Genomic DNA, 18,157 nt, shown 5'->3' on the forward strand with positions numbered 1-18,157 from the left:
GCAGGTTTTCTAAGGGCGGGCGAACCCTGGAAGTAGCCAGCGTCATGTCGATGTATTAAACCGAACCGGGAACAGCCGAATGGGATAGTGCCATACATTAGAAGACAGCATGATTCGTCCCTGAATCGCTGTCAAACTTCGGTTTTGTTGCAAGTGAATGTCCTTTTCTGTACAGTAGCTCTATTATTTATTCTGTGCTACCACCATCATCGAATCTCTTGCATATTCGCCTGATAGACAAAGACAGGCAGATAACGAACATCGTTTCTGTTGTTTGGAGATCCGGCCACGAACGGCGACCGCGTGGTGGTGTACAGCTCGGGCGAGCCGGTGGCAGGCCGCGCGCAGCCGCGCACCGTGCTCGCTGTCTTCGACTACAGAGGCAACGGGGCCGTGTACGACCACGCCGGACAAATACGGTAAGGCCTTCATTATCAGAAACTCTGGCGGTACCCACTGCACCTTCAGATATCCTCACTTAAAGCCGTAACACACTACCCGCCGCCGCCTTGCCGCGAACTTACGGCTATTACACACGCCGGGCGGTTACGGTAAGGTCTTCATATTCAAAAACTCCACTAACTTCTATTTCTCCCTGCCCTTATCTCACGTTATGTGGGGTCGGCAAAACATGTTTTTCTCTTCAATTCTCTTCTTTTCTTTCTTATATCCTCTTTCACACAATCCATCCATCGTTTTTTGGATCTACCATCCGCTCTCCGTACATCAACATTATATTGCCTATATGCACCCACTGCACCATACCCTCACCCCTCACTTACACACGCCGGCCATATACGGTAAGGTCTTCATATTTAAAAACTCTGCCTGCACCCACTGCACCTGAAGTGCCACCCAAGCACCCGACATAAAAATCTTTCGAGCGATACATCAAATTTTGTGGACACTTAAATTTTTGATGAATAAAGAGAGCCTTTACAAGCTGGTGTGGTGATAAGTAGGTACTTTTACACATTCAGCTACATCTAGATAAGTTAATAGGTCAGGTCATTTCGGAGTCTGTCAACCATTTGCGCAGGACATATCATAATGCTCAAGTGTGCGCGCAGACACAGGAGCACTCACTGTTCCCAGCTCTTCTGTACCTGATGGAACGGAAGACCGTAACGACCAGAGAAGGGTCGGACGCAGCCTCTGACCGACGCCAACTTTAACAATAAGTCTGGCTGGGTTGGAAAGACGAGCTGATAAGCAAACGGTTTCGGCCGACCCTGCAAGCCAGCAAAGCTTTGCCAAAAGCTTAGGCGACGTTAGAGGTCATAAGTTAATAATGTTAATCTATCTATAAATACCTTTAACGAGCAATTCTTGTTTATGTATTTATTTATTTATATATTTCGGCGATCTCGGAAACGGCTCTAACGATTTCGATGAAATTTGGTATATGGGGGTTTTCGGGGGCAAAAAATCGATCTAGCTAGGTCTTATCGCTGGGAAAACGCTCATTTTTGAGTTTTTATAGATATTATAAATTAATATTACCTTTTTGAAAACAATGGAAAGATTAGCACAAGTTGCAAGATTAGGACAAGCAGAAGTTGCTAAGCGGGCGAGGTGTTCAAAATGATCTTGACGCGACTTTATTGTTAACAGAATAAGAGCGTGTCAAGGTAATTTTGAACTCGCCCTCTTAGCAACTTCCGCTGCTGACTGCACCTGCTCACTACACAATTGTTTTCAGATTAAAATACACTCAAAGCGAAGGCGTCGTCGTCGACCGCGCCATCGGCCCTCACACTCGCTGGAAGTGGCACAACCTGTGCGACTCCCAGCTCCTCCAGACCGTCCTAATAGAAAACCAACCGCTCATCAAAGACCCCACCATTGCCGAGCTCGAAGACGGAGACACCATACAATCCAAACAGCCAATGCCTGATGATGATCATGATGCTGCCATGAAAGACATTGAAGCGCAGAACGCTCATAGAGAAATTAAGAAATCTGTAAAAAAATACGCTCCGTTTCAAATCAAAATGAAAGCTGTTAAGATCAACGAGTATTTTTCACTTAAAATCCTCGAGCAACCCTCAATCTTCTTATCGTTCTCGAATGGGCAAACCCATATAAAAATAAATGTAGGAATGGTTTTGGATCCCAACGTCGTGGTGGGTGAGGATTTTGTGGAAGTCGGAGAGGTGCCGGGTGTTCTGGACAAACTGGCTTGTTCGGAGAGTGTGGAGAGGCTGCAGAGGGTGGTGCTGGAGACGAGGGAGGCCGAGCACGCGAGGGTACGGCGCGAGAGGAGGCTTAAAGACACGCCGTCGTACCTCTTTCAGAAGAATCATAAAAAGACGACGGTATTTTAGACATGAAATTGTCTGCTTAGTACTTGGCCACCCCACGCTAGCGTCTTTTGAGCGTCAGCGTCTAGTCGACGCTATGAAAAATGGCGTTGCTGCGCAGTTGCCTCGAGCAGCAGCCATAGAGTTGACTAGACGCCGACGCTCGGGAGACGCTTGTGGGGTGGCCCATAGAGTAACGTTGCAAGAAGTCGTTCCTGTTGCGTGATTTACAAACTGACACCGCATCCTAAGCGAGCGGAGTGCTACATGAATAGTTTCATTCGTGGAGTCCTTAGTGTTGTTCCACGCTTTTTGTTGATACTGAAAATTTGGGGGCATGGCACTGCGTCCGATTCGCACACGTGCGAGCGGGACGTAGCGTAGCATAGCGTTGTCTCGCTCAAACTTCGGAGCGACGTGCGAATAGGACGCAGTGTGCTTTGCCCCTTAACTACCACTTGTTTTTTTTTAATGTTGCCCTGTGACGCCCTTCAATGTGTAACTGTGATTATCTAATTATTTTAGCATTAAGTGTTTTGTTAAGCATATTTTTAATTTATGATTTTTCAATAAACTATGAATTAAAAGTTTAATTTTTATTTAGACGTAAAAAGGTTGTTAAGTAAGAATAAATTAAAACAATGCGTACAAAAATCAAAATAGTATAATTCACTTTTAACTTAGCTTTACTTACATCGAGAAAAGTGTAGCTGGCGATAATAAATCTTTTAAAAATAAATAAAATCATATTTTGATACACAAATATTAATGAAACTAGTTGAGATTCCATTTCAGATTTTCCATGTTAAAAATATTCAATATTACTGTTTGAATTTTCAAATACAATTAAAAACCAGAGTCAGCTAGATGCCGTATCTTAAAAAAAAAAAGAGAAATGTCAAATTATTAAAAAGAAGATAAGCCAATTTTGACATGTCATTTAGTACATTTCAAATTCTAGTAAATTACATTTAGTTAACAAATTTATTGAAATTCCCAATAATAAATTCACTCTGACATCATCGACTATCGTGTATTTTATTTTCTTCAAAACAGTTACAAATTACACATAACATTTATAAAAAAAATATCATTTCTCCTACATAGTAGCTGCTAATTTCTCTCTGGCTTCAAAGACTTCCATAGACGATTAAAGTAAATTAAATTACTGTAAATTGGCTCAACATTGCCTTACAAACCTAACTTTGCCTATCTTAAAAAATAGTACATTACTGCAGACGCCGGGAAAGAAGGGCTTGCCGGGTGAGTAGGTATAGCCGGCCGACCGTAGGGAGGCCGGATAGTGATACGAAGTCGGCAAGACCTTTTCACGGCTAGGCATGTATAGTGCTTTTCTCAAACATATGCATTGAAATAAAAAAATTCACCACTCAAAAACACAAATTATAAATATCAACCACAAATAGCTACACGACAAAAGTTTTTTAATTTTCCTTCCAATCCCGCCATAATGTTTTTTTTTACGGAAGTCGTCCGTATTTCGCGTGTGTAGTGTTCGAATAGACCCTATTAGGGCCATTATACACAACCTGATAATAAGAATCTCAATTTGAATAAATAAAATAAATGCAGAGGATTTTAAATATTGTCTATGGTCTCTGGTGACTGACGTATAGACAAGATTTTAAATGCATTCATCAACACGTTGAATCATACAGATTCGTATTCTTAATATCAGTACGTTCGTGTATAACAGGCGTTAACACGGATATTTTGGTGCGATAACCATTCATTCACCAAAAATAAAAATAAATAAAAAAATCGGCTGTTTAGCCTGTTCATGGACACAGACCCAGACCCCATGTTTACATTAGAATTTAAAAAAAAATTACTTCCCGGCCTAGGCCTTCAATTTCGTATGAATTTCCTTTACAGTCCTCTGGAGTTGCTCCGCCCTAAACTTGATACTTCGAAGCCTGATATAACGCCCGGAGCGACGACATTTCATTGCATGTTTGAGAAAAGTTTTTTTTTTAAACGTTTTTTGGCTTTTGTAGCAAAGCAAAGCAGTTTGGTTAGGCAATGTTGGGACACTTTACGGTAAAATCAACAAACGATTTTGAATGTTATAAAAATAATAATTGTTTCTACTATTCGCTTAAATAACGATTAAATGTCCTACTTAATTACATTAAAATAAATGCGAGTCGGTTTGTGGTACGTTAACCTTAAAAAATATATATCAATCGGGCCAGATTTCCGCGGGACAAATGTGTACAGAGGGCCTACCGCGAACCACGTTCGACGTGTTACCTCCCTGTCACACTTACGTACGAATTTACAAGTGCGACAGAGAGGCAACACGTCGAACGTGGTTCGCGGTAGGCGCTCTGTATGTACAAGTGTCACCACAAACGTCAAATTCCTACGAAAATATGACGTTTCTTGACGACAGCTCTCCATACAAACGTAGGCCTCATTGTCACGAGCGCTTTTTGAACGCGCGTTAAAAAAGCGTTTGAAATTTGAATGACACAAATGGAAACATGTGTATTTATTCACACGATGGCGTTAGCGCTTTTAATCAAGCGTTGTTGGATTTTCAACTTTAAGCGTTGGTCGTTAAATCGAATTTAGCGTGTGGACGGATTCAAGCGCTTTTTTAACGCGCGTTGAAAAAGCGCTCGTTAGTAGGAGGCCGTAGTTCCCATTTTACTCCCTGGATATTGGCTTTTTGGAAAATATTCATACACAATTTATTGTTTAACACCTTTCACCAGGGCAATGCCGCTTCGTTTATCTTTTATCGAGTTTTTGTTTATTATGAGAGTAATGAGCGATAAACAATGTCTTATATTAATTAAAAATTCGAAAAAAATCAAATGAAGTGGCATAGCTTTGGTTGATATACATCAAATTGTGTTTAAATATTTTCAATATTGTTAATACCGGGAAGAAAATGAGGACTACGCTTGTATGCAAAGGCGATTTCGCGTGGTTCGCCCACTTTCCTCTTAATAGTGTTACTGCGAGAGTTAGATCTGCCAAAGTCAGTGTAGAATAAGCTTATACTGACTCTGTCCTCGTGCCGCCCACCATACAAAATTATAGCCAAGGAAGTTTGAATCTTGTCGTATTTTCAATTGGGTTGAATTTCATTTGTTCGAAAATTTTACGAGACAAACGAATTGCTACCTACTTTGTTTTTAATTAAGGTTGACATTCCATCAAAACTGAGTGTACATCCTAATGTACACTGGGCGGCACGAGGCTATAGGACTTTATCCCTTGAAAGAAATACGTGATACAATAGTCAGTGGCTTCCCGATTATAAAATTCTTATCATACAAGTCGAATCCGTGTATTTTTCACAACAAAATGTCAAATCACATCTACTCATAAGAATATGTATAAAATTAATTTTACCTAATGATAAAAAATGCTCTTTAAAATTGTGAGCTTTAAAAAACTGCCGAATGTCAGCGATAAACCTTTAAACATTAGCTCTAATGTATCTGATTCGGAAATATTAACTGCTTGAAATTTATAATTTACAACTGTTTCCAACCAGTGGTGGTGTGAAAAATAATTTTAGAATAATAAGAGCTATGGGACATATTTTTGAGTATAAAGAGTGCGCCCATATTTTTACACTTGACTGTGCCTATTAATTCGTTTGTTCTTGGAGTAAAATCGAAAATTTAATAATACTTAAAATTTAAAATTGTCCTCATCAGATACAGTTGGGCGTGAATAATCTAATCTAAATTCACAATATACAAATAAAATTTAGTCTCAACATACATACAAATTTAGTACACGTGCAAAGTCGGTCAACTTATTATGAGTTTCATACAATTTGAGTGTTCTGATAAATTCAGTTCTTTTAAGGAATGTAAAAATAGGGGCATGATTTAATAGCAGAAAGCAAAATAAGTTTTGGGAGAGAAGTCGTGAGTTCTACGCGGCCTTAAACGCTAGCGACAGCTACGCAGACAACGCAGTGCATATCGCTTGCACCAGTCAGTACGAGGGAGATGCATTGTCAGTTTACGCAGTCGCTAGCGAATATGTCAGTGTCCTCGTGGTAAGGACACAGGCACTTTGTAAGTTTTCGACCAATGTAGTATATTTCTGTAATTTCTCATATCAATATCACACCACATACAAAATACGCACACAACACGTACAATTGACAATAATGCAATAGTATCAAAAGCCCCCAAAACAGGGTCAAAATGAACACTTTAATTTGAGTTGGCGTTACTAGCTAACAGCTACAAATATAAGGCCCATAATTTTAGTCATCTAAAGTTCTAAACCAACCAAGGTTAATTTGATTCAAACGAATTTAAATCTTATTTATAACAGCACAATGTCTTATTTTGCTTGCTTCGCCCACCCTAATTATGGGATATAGTACTACAGTAAGTATCAAATAGATAGTGACGGCCCAAGTGGCCAAATAAACCTTTACAAAGATGTTAAAGTGAACTTGAAAAACTACGGCGTTAAAGTGACGTTATAGACGTCATATTTTCATAGAAATTTGACATTATTGATGACATCGCCACACTTTGCAAATGGCCGGCAGAGTTAGCAGGTCAGACTCGGGTGAAATAATAGTTTGTCCTTATCTGTCATATTGACATTTGTGTTTGTAAGAAAGGGACAAAAGGTTTGCTAAGTTTTATGAATATGGGTTAGCTGTCACTATCCTTATGATGCTGACTGTTGAATTGAAGTGACAGTAATAACTGTCACTGATATTATAAAGTTAGTCTTATACGTTTATAGTCTTATGTCTTAAAAGAGCCTTTTTCACAATTTCATCAATTTATGATTATTATATAACGGGTACATTCCGTATAACAAACACTGATAATAATACAATTAAATATGTATCGGTCTAGATATAAAATGATTTATGTAATTCTAAATGGATATATCACAATTATATAGTTATGCGTCAACCTGGTGAGTTTGGTTCTGATTGATGAATTTCAATAATAAAGGGTACAGTTTATATAACAGTATTAAATAAAGTGTACCCCTTTCTTTTATTTAATGAACACTGACAATCCAACCTCTAGACTGAGCTTAGGCCAATTCTTTCATGAAACCGATGCTGCCAAAAATACGGGGGTGCGGGGGGACGAGGTGAGCGAATCCCGTGCCGTGATTGGTCCGTTCAAAGACACGGACCAATCACGGCACGGGATTGACTCGAAGATGGAGTAACGCTACCGTATGTGTGGCAGAGGGGGTAGCGCGACTATGCTATGTCTAGAGGTTGGATTGTCTGTGTTAATGAATAAATGTTGATGAGAGAGTATTTTAATTATTAATCAAATTATAATGTGATATTTGCTGAAAAAGCTTGTTTTACTTCGTGTATTCAATAGCAGTGGTCAATGTAAACAAAGACTTGTTTGAGTAGTTTAATTTTTTTATTCGAGTCTCAATGTTGTTTACTTCTAAAATACATGCCAAGTAGTGTATATTTGTTTACATTATAGGCCACTTCAATGAACACAATATCTAAAGGTTATTCGAGATTCTTATGACACCCAATAAGGGCTTCTAGTTAAATGTTTTAATTAGATTTGTAAAATAATGATGATTTGATGATGTCTTGTACAGATCTCAGTCAGATCTATGCTTAATTTATGATCAATGCTTCAGTCCGTAGTGTTTGATATTTTGTAGTGTGATAAAATAGTTAAGAATGTCATAGGTATAACAATTATTCATTATATTATACAATTTTATTATCATCATACAAAATAATAATTTACTCGAAACCTAGCATGCCGATACTGTCCATTAACAACATTTCATTATTATAACAATTGAATTGATCTGCTTATTTTAATCTTGACATTTTTATCACACTATGAAATACCGTAATCACATTTATTGTCACGATCTCAATACAAAGATTGGTAGAAAAATCCATATTACCCTAAATATTATTTACCCACGCGGTATCATTCAAAACTCGATCTTATGGCAACCGAATTAGTGATAAAATGTCGAGTATAAGCTAAATATTAGGCTTTATGTTCCGAATTCAGAACGGTTATTCGTTCATTACAATCTGAGAACTATTCAGACTGGATACAATAGATACTTAATGGGAAAATATTAAAATAAATAGAGTGGAGCAACGTATAGAAAACATCAATATTTTAATAAAATAATAAGCAATAAAATGCCAACTCAAAAAATTGACGCTTAAAGTTGACATTTTATTGCAAAATTAATGTGGGTTGACACATTTTTGCTAAACAGCATCATTTTATAAGTAGAGGGAAAGTAAAAAGGGTTAGACAGAATATTAGATTTAGAAACAGTTCTTAAATTGGAATGAACTTTTTACAGACCTGCGCTTAAAGTAGCACGGTAAGCAGGGATCACGAATATACGGCAGTGAGCGGCCCCCAGCTTACAATACCTTAACCAATCGAGCTAAACTGAAGAGGACTATGTAGTCAATGAACGAGGAACTAGAACTTGACAGTAATTTTTCCTACTCATACTGTTTTGGTAGTAAAATATATCACATTACCAGCGTATATGAATGATTCAGATTACAGATGATTTATTCGTAAATGTACATTTCATTTACATGTCAAACAATAAATACAAAATATTCAAAATAAAAATTAAATTATTATGTTGTTAACACATTATTAGGTACATGAGGATGCATAGTATAGCATTATTGTAGTTATTTCACTGACTTAATATAAAAGAAATAGACACACAAAGCAGAACAAAAACGTCAAGAAATGTGGATCCCAATGACGTTTCGCACCATTTGCATTGATGATAAAAACGCTTACGTAAATTTTGAGTCAAGATAAATGTTTCGTACAGAAAAGAGCTTAATGTCGTAACCATTAAGTGTCAAATTTGCATACATAAGTACCAACACTGTTAAAAAAATTAGTCCGATGGCACTAAACGTAACGTATTTACGTCAAGCAACGTCAAACGAGAATAATGAACGAATGGAGTCACTTTGGTACACTTGAATAGGTATTACTGTACAGAAAAACCAATTGAAGTAATAAATAAAACAAATTTAATTTAATCGGGAGTTTAAATAAAATAAATTCGTGGTTCAAATTCAAACAAATTAAATTTTTAATAAGTAAGTATACGACTAATTTCCTTGAAATAAATTCAACTTATTAAATAAAATAACTGTGTATTTTTTAGATCTACATTTACTCATCGCACGGGTGCACGGGGACATTTAGGTACTGATTGGATTTTTTTTATAAAGTCCATACTTTATAAAAAAAATCGGGTTGTTCCCACTAGTTACCACCAAGTTGATATCAGTGGTAACTACTAGGATTTTTTTTCCCACCTTTTACCACTGGTAACTACTGGGAAAAATAATTCCCACTAGTTACCACCAAAGCGAGTTGGTGGAAATAACCCAAAAAAATCCTGTGGTTGTCACTGTGTTCAGACAGGTTTAGCATATACAGTTAGTCGATATAAGCCCTTATTGGTTGTCGGAAACAGGGAAATGGGCCGATCACACAAGTGCCGTTTTGCTTTGTTTAAAACTGCATCACCCCTATCTCTTGCTATAATTAAATAGCAGTCCACTTTGCACGTCGCATAGGTTTTCTTGGAAATCTTGAATTTAAACATAATATTATTCCTTACGAATTCCATATAAAAATAAAAATAAATATTGACCTCACATCGACTCATTAGATTTTTGTTCCTTGACATCCCTTCTTTGGTACTAACAAATTAATTTATTCAAAACCATAAAATTACCACCAGATTACATAAATTATGTAATGCTATCCAAAGAACTAACCGAAAGAAATACATTCCATCCTTTTTCCTTGTTTTATCATTGTTATTTTTACATATTTTAACGGCACATTTCGTAATTGTTGACAACTTCACATTTGAGCGTTTCAAACAAGACTAAACGAAAAAGTAACGCGTGATCTGTTTCAACGTTACTTTTGTGGGGCCATTTTTTGCGGCTGATTGGGTATCCAGTTCTTTATTCTATATCAATGAGTTATTTAGATTAAAAAGGTTTCCTTGTGTTATTAGTTGTACAACTAAAGTTATATAATTTCTCACATCACAACCGAACTAAATAATTTATAACAAATGAATACTCTTCGCCTTTTTAGTCAATAACTAGGTATTTTACTCTACTTAAACTGTCTATAAAAATACTTAAAATACAGGAATGTTACTGTCAAAATGAACGTAGAGTACGCTCTGATGCTCAATTAGTAGAAAATTGTAAAATACTCATAAGTTTTTGAACCAATCATAATTCTCTTCAGTGTAACTCACCTTAATTATAAATCATGTCAACATTACACTAATCGATTATAAAAACAACCTACATACCTAAATTTGAATGAATTTTGTACACTTCCGGCAACACTAAACGTATATATTAATAGATTATATCGTGTTTATAAAATTATAGGAATATTGAACTTTTCAGTCCTTTGAACCCCATTCAGCTGTGACACACACCCATACATTTTGTTTAAACAGTACAACCAATTTAAATTTAAATGGCATTTCAAAGTGACCAAAAATGTATAAAAGTCAAGGAATAAAACATATATTTCGCATTAAATATGAAGGCGAAATGTCAAATAGTAATAAAAAGATTACTGTTTCGGCCACTTTTATAAAAACAATACAATTGTGCCCATTGTCCCATTTGTGTGCTACGGGTTTATTCGACACACCTATCATTCTGATGTCTCGAATAAATCCTTGGCCATTCTAGGCTGTATGTACCTAGAAATAAGCCTGAGTCGCGTAAAAAGCCATAGACTTATTCAGTCTAAAACTTCAAGAAATTGTTCATTAATAAAACCTTAACGAAACTACTTGAAAAATCTCGGAATAAAATTGAGCTTGTATACTTTAAAAATGTCTAAAAAGCTGCTAATTGCAGCAGGCGTTTTGCCCGTTAATATAAATTGCACCAAAAATTCGAACGATATAATGCTATCCAAAGTCCAATGTACCCCTTATTGCAAAAAAATACCTGTTTTTTACAATACAGGTTTTGTATTTCTGATAAACACAAGGTTGAACAATAACTTGCCTACAAACATGCATACAAATTTAAGATTCCTGGTTATTTAAATTTATGTCCAATACTTAAAGAAGATTTAAGCCACAAGTTAATAATTAGGGTTAAAACGTTCAATTTTTTTACACAGGTACCTAAAGCATGTCTGTCAGTATAAAAAGTATTTGTTTTGGAAAAGGCCAATTTACTTGTCACCCCATTTAGAAAACTAACCTTATAATTAAGAGTATTACTTAGTTTTCAAAGTCCTGGTTACTTAAAAATAAACGCGGCAAAACAAACTATGGTTTCAAATTTCCGAACTAGAAGTTAAACAGGGTGTAGCTCAGACTGGAGAAGTTATACAGTTTGTACCCTATCAAGAAAATAGGTACCATCGCCCATACTGTTAACTGACAGTTCGTAAACCTTATTACAAAAGGCATAAGGTCCACCGATGGACAGTTAAGAGTGTTGCTGTTTGTACCAAAAACTTTAGCGAAATTTTTCATGGTTTATTTTGAACTAAAAATCTGTTATAGCAACCTAGATTTTAAAGGTGTACTTTGGACTTTGAAAAATCTCTATACTTCGTACCTTGCAATTATACAAGGTGTATTGAACTTCAAACATGTAATAGAGGGTGAACCTTCGCGATATACAAAATGTACCCAATGAACCTTGCAGTTTTACAAGGTGCAGGTACCTTTTTATTTAGGATGTACCTCTAAGTTATACAAGGTGTACCCTCGACTCGGAGCGCGCACGGGCGCGTCACACGCCGACGAAGGAGACGGAGGGGGTGGCTGGTTGTCACGCACGCGAGGAGGGCTTCTCATCGAGCCGTTTTGAGAACTCCGCTATGAATTCCCTGGAAATGAAAGAATATTTTGACTCACGATCGGTCGTAGAGCGACACTAAATGTTCACTTAATATATAAATAACATGTGTAGGTTTATTACTGGTTTAATACGTCTACAACGTTTCCATTACACTTCAAACATGTCATAAGTGTACCTCGTAGTAACTACGAAGGCACACACGAGCAAGATCTTGCATAACTGTTATACAAGGTCTTTCTTGTAGTTATACAGGTTGTACCTCTCAGATACATGGTGTACCGCGCAATTATACAAAGTTTTCCATGCAGTTGAACCTTGCAGTTATACAGGGCGTACCTTGCAGTTATACAAGACGTACCTAGCAGTTATACAGAACCCTTACCTGTATATGATCGGGTCCATGTTCCTCGCCAGCATATAGAGCAGCCACCAATCCCCGACGTCGCAGCGTCTACTGACTGAGGCCGCTGTTTCCATTGCTATCGAGCGAGAGCGAGCGTGCAAGAGTCGCGGCCGGATGGATGGTACGAACAGTATTATCAGTCTGCGGAAGATAACATAAGAATTTGTTTAATTTAGATGGATTCATTGAAACTCATTGTTAACAAAATCATAAATCATAACACCCATAATACTTACAGTAAAAGTATAAAACTTTGCCCACCGCGTCACAGTTCAGTAAAAGCGAAATAACTTAAAAGTAGTGACAGATACACTTTCTTCAGAAAGTGATTGTCGTGTGTCTGTACTGTCTGTAGATGTATGACTAAACCACAGGAACACGCAAGTCTTCTCGTTCAACATGTTCAGTTACACATTTGTCGTGTCTGTAGATATATGACTAACAGTCTAAAGTAACTTATTCTATGGCTATGTGTATAGTTTACTTGTACACAAGCAGCATGGACAGCGGGGTCGCGAGCGCGACGTACCAGAACCACAGGAACACGCAAGTCTTCTCGTTCACCATGTTCAGTCACACATTTGTCGTGTGTCTGTAGATATACAACTTACAGTCTAAAGTAACTTATTCTATGTCTATGTAATAGTTTACCTGTACACAAGCAGCATGGACAGCAGGGTCGCGAGCGCGACGTACCAGAACCACAGGAACACGTAAGTCTTCTCGTTCACCATGTTCAGTCACACATTTGTCGTGTGTCTGTAGATATACAACTTACAGTCTAAAGTAACTTATTCTATGGCGATGTGTATAGTTTACCTGTACACAAGCAGCATGGACAGCAGGGTCGCGAGCGCGACGTACCAGAACCACAGGAACACGTAAGTCTTCTCGTTCACCATGTTCAGTCACACATTTGTCGTGTGTCTATAGATATACAACTTACAGTCTAAAGTAACTTATTCTATGGCGATGTGTATAGTTTACCTGTACACAAGCAGCATGGACAGCAGGGTCGCGAGCGCGACGTACCAGAACCACAGGAACACGCAAGTCTTCTCGTTCACCATGTTCAGTCACACATTTGTCGTGTGTCTGTAGATATACAACTTACAGTCTAAAGTAACTTATTCTATGGCTATGTGTATAGTTTACCTGTACACAAGCAGCATGGACAGCAGGGTCGCGAGCGCGACGTACCAGAACCACAGGAACACGGTCTTCTCGTTCACCATGTTCAGTCACACATTTGTCGTGTGTCTGTAGATATACAACTTACAGTCTAAAGTAACTTATTCTATGGCTATGTGTATAGTTTACCTGTACACAAGCAGCATGGACAGCAGGGTCGCGAGCGCGACGTACCAGAACCACAGGAACACGTAAGTCTTTTCGTTCACCATGTTCAGAGGCAGAACGCACAGGCTGTCGTGCGTTTGTATGCTGCCCGACGCACCATATTTGTGGAAAGTGCATTTTGTGACGCGCGGGAATATGTAGATCATTGGGTCGAATCTGGAATTTTAAATGATATCATTGAGGGCATACAATATAGAATGATTTTCAATACCGATATTGAAATTCGATATTGGCTTCCAATACCGTAATTCCGGAATGGGGTTGGGCGGTCGAAGTATTTTACAAAAAATATGACGTTTATAATGACACTCTCACTTTGGTCTGTTCAAATGTGCTCAAAGTAAGCTTTTAGACGGAGTAGCAGGATAGAAGATTTTGAGCAACTGTTATATAAAATTATTAATTAAGTAATATAATGGCGACGATATCTTAACGTCAGTTATCCATAAAATCGCCATAGTCAATGATTTACGTAGTACGTACGACAAAATGTGTTAAAATACAAATATCTGGGAGACCGAGTAAAGCTCGGAAAACATATAAAAACTCGAAAATGCGCGTTTTCCCAGAGATAAGGCTAAGCTAGATCGATTTTTTGACCCCGAAAACCCCATATAGCAAATTTCATCGAAATCGTTAGTGCCGTTTTCGAGATCCCCGAAATATAAATACATATAAATAATACAAGAATTGCTCGTTTAAAGGTATAAGATTAATAGTGTATGAGATCAATATCGAAAATAAATTCGTAAGCTAGCAGCATACTTAATTCGCAATGCAAAAACTTAACCTTAATATTTAAATCGCTATGCAAACATATTTATAATAACTATGTAATAACATATGAAATCTATAATTATAATAACATATGAAAATATACCAATAAAATAACATAACAAATAAATACACAGATTTTTTGTCCTGAAGAGTCGAAGTATAATATATTGACACGGTCATAACGACGGTAACGACGTAAGTATTTATTTGCAAAGAATGTTGAGCCATTTATGGTTCTAGCGAAATTGGACACTATAGCGAAAGTATTGAACAACCATTTTAGCTAGGACCCTGTCATAACAATCGCGGAGCGTGATTGTACTTCAATAGTGTCTTAGGTGACAATTGGTACTTTAATTGGTTAAACCCATTGGCAAATTTGCAGTGTTGGCCGCCCTACTGCCCTCCTAAGGTAAAAGGCCGTATTTTCAAAGAACACTATATGAAAATACGGCCTTTTACCTTAGGAGGGCAGCCTAGGCCCCAGGCCTCGTAGTAACTACTAGCCGCCCCTTTCTCAACACGCATCATATAGACTCCCGCCTTGCTGCCGCTCCTAATGTCTTTCCGCTCTATGCTGAGGCCCTGGGCTGGGCCACTGTGCCTTAGGGCAAATCCGCAACTGTTAATCTTCTTCAACCTAGCGTTCCGGCCTAGCGCCAGGGACCGCTTTCCTACTGTCTTCTCCACTTTGCCCGGTCTTCGGCATCCTACCTATTAATACCTACAAAAAATGTGACCACCATGTTACCTCAACTCTTGCGGCACGTCGCTGTAGCCCAGAACCTTGGTGCCGTAGTTGTAGAACTCTCCCCCCAGGAAGCTGTCCATCAGCCACATCTGCACCAGGATGTTGATGAGGCAGAGCAGCTCGCAGCCGAAGTAGCGGAGGGCGTACATCTTGTGCTCCTGGAAGAGAATGTGAGGGTGTTATAGGGATTGATTATACTCCAGGCTTCTCTCTCTTCTTCAGCTTAGCCTTTAGCCTCGCTGCGCCAGGCTCAGCCATGCCAAGCTGAGCTTATCCTGAAGCACGGCTTTGACCTCGCATGATAGCTCGCCTCACTGGGGAACTTCGGATTTTTAGGCCCAGTGAAGATCGGTACCCGGCCTTTTTAACACGCTTTCACAATTTGCGATATTGTTAACAAAAAAAATCGCCCCCTCCGGAACCTATTCGAGATGTACAACTGTCAGATTTCGCGTCCACTTAAATTCAACAGTTGATCGAATAGCATGTTCATGAGGAATTGCGGATAATATCATTTGGTACAGCCAATAATTCATCAAAAATCGACTTTCTTTTATTACTTTAAGGTTTATAATGGTTTGGTTGTCATCTAACTGTGGATTGCTAATGTCAAATTTTGACACAGGATTGTTCCGATTCAACGGGAGTTCAACACGATACGTCAAACGCCGCTTGTCGAATACCCCTCCGAATAGGGGGCGTTCATTAATAATAACGTTCATAAATATGTTGTAGGTATGAAAGTTCATTTACCACATTAATTTATTTAGAAATCTAACATTTAAGTACCTAATAAAAATACGGTTAAGTATAAATTCAATCGATCATTCAATCATTTTCATTTTTGTTCATCAATTATTTTCCCCTCAAAGGTGACTTGAAGGAACTGGCATATAATAATCACCATCATTCGACGAGAGAGGTATTATTTAGTACTTTGGAGAACAGAGTCTCATGGTATAACTATAGCAAGCCCTACTTTAAATTCCACTGTGCGATTGTCATATCTAAATTCCAAAATGGCTATCTCATTGTAAATGGGCCTCATGCATGCATTGATCATAAACGGCTATTCACGACAGATCAGGGGTCAATGGCCACTTGTTGGTACCTAATTGACTGCATACCGCACTTATCAGTTCAATTGATCGCTGAAGATAGAGGTATGAATGCATATAGTTTTTTAATTAGAAGTTGGTAACTAATGGACGTACGTAGTTTTATGGACTTTCAATTCAAAGAGTTTATAGTTTATTTTTAATTTTAGTGTTTTACTGTAAGGCCTAATTTTATTGTTTGCTGTTTATATTACTTGTTGTTAGTTTGATAAATAAATATACATATATATTATAAAAAAAGAAAATTAAATACATATATTATTAAAGAGTATTTAAGAGTGAAACTAATAGATTGTGTAGAATGTCATCATCTACTGTGTAAAACTTTGTCGTGAATTACATATTTAATGATCGTAAAAAGTTAGACAATAGTTTATTATTGTGGTAAAAAGCGGTATATCGAAAACATTATCTATAGAAATGCGACATAAAAAACAATATCGTGGGAATCTATAATAATGATCTTATTCAGCAACTGGTCAATTTTATTTGAATTTGTACAATACACTTTTTTTTCAAATTTGGAAATGTTTATGTCATTCCTACCCAGAATCACGAGCTCTTTCCATTCTATTAGCAGAAATTTTTATACACTTTTCGATCCTTCCATTCCGTTACCGTCATACAAAGTATATGAAAATGGTAACGGAATGGAAATAAAAATCTTGGGACACTAGAGATACAGCCGAGGGACCTGACGAGCAACATTTTAAAAAGAAGTATATTTTCAGAGTACCTAATTGAGATAAAAGGTAAAAACCCGCGCGAGGGTCATTTCTTCTGTCCCTCTCTAATTTCTTGTTTTTTCGTATACCGGTACAAGGTAAAACGCGAAGTGAGATGTATGCGGGTTAATCCTTGACCCCCATATGTACCTACTAATAAAATAAAATAATGTATTAAAGTATTAAAGTAGTCACTTTACTTTTCGTAATACATTTAGTTTGTTAAAGGACTGTCTCATTTCAAACACAGACAATCATACTATCTTTGTCTTACACTAGTACTAGCACCCAAAAGAAAAGGATGAGTATGGTTTTTTTTTGTTCCTATTTACTGAAAATTTGGTTTGACCAACTATATTCGTCTTCCCGATAAATTTTAACTTTTCGTGGCGTATGTTGCTGTGCGATTGTCATCTTGGCTAGACACCCTGGTTATAGGAACAAGATATGCAAACCTAATTGCAACCACATAAGGTCCACATTCAGTCAACAGGAGTCAGCAGGGGTCCGACCCTATTACGAGATGAGGGGAAACGGCAGATGCTATATGTAACAATAACCCTGATCGGTTCTCAGTCCTATGGCAATAGAGATAAGGTATTTAAATAGTTGGTTAACTATATATTTGTACACCTGGTATTTTTTATCGGAAGTGTGAGAAGTGTGGGCACCATAATTTTGTGATGGTACTGATGGTTGCCTGATAGGTCGCAGATAATTTGTAAATTGTCAACATTTACTACGTACGGGATGGGAATAACAATGTGTCAAAAAGAATTTTCAAAAATTGCAAAGTTCCTATGAAATGATCTCGGTATTTTTCTCT

The 18,157-nt window shown here is 37.5% G+C and overlaps 1 protein-coding gene across 1 annotated transcript in view; it reads right to left on the reverse strand.

Annotated features, from left to right (window-relative positions):
- Positions 1-11,901: 11,901 nt before the first annotated feature.
- LOC134661535 (innexin inx1) overlaps positions 11,902-18,157 on the reverse strand; it is a 68,272-nt gene continuing 62,016 nt past the window's right edge. Inside the window, exons 5-9 of the mRNA XM_063517665.1 lie at positions 15,489-15,646; positions 13,922-14,116; positions 12,581-12,742; positions 12,062-12,226; positions 11,902-12,004 (exon numbers count right to left, since the gene is read on the reverse strand). Of these exons, the coding sequence (XP_063373735.1) occupies positions 12,169-12,226; positions 12,581-12,742; positions 13,922-14,116; positions 15,489-15,646 (573 nt within the window). The 3' untranslated portion in view covers positions 11,902-12,004; positions 12,062-12,168. The remainder of the gene's footprint in view (positions 12,005-12,061; positions 12,227-12,580; positions 12,743-13,921; positions 14,117-15,488; positions 15,647-18,157) is intronic.

Source organism: Cydia amplana, chromosome Z (assembly GCF_948474715.1).
Source record: "Cydia amplana chromosome Z, ilCydAmpl1.1, whole genome shotgun sequence".
In the NCBI taxonomy this organism is placed as follows: Eukaryota; Metazoa; Arthropoda; class Insecta; order Lepidoptera; family Tortricidae; genus Cydia; species Cydia amplana.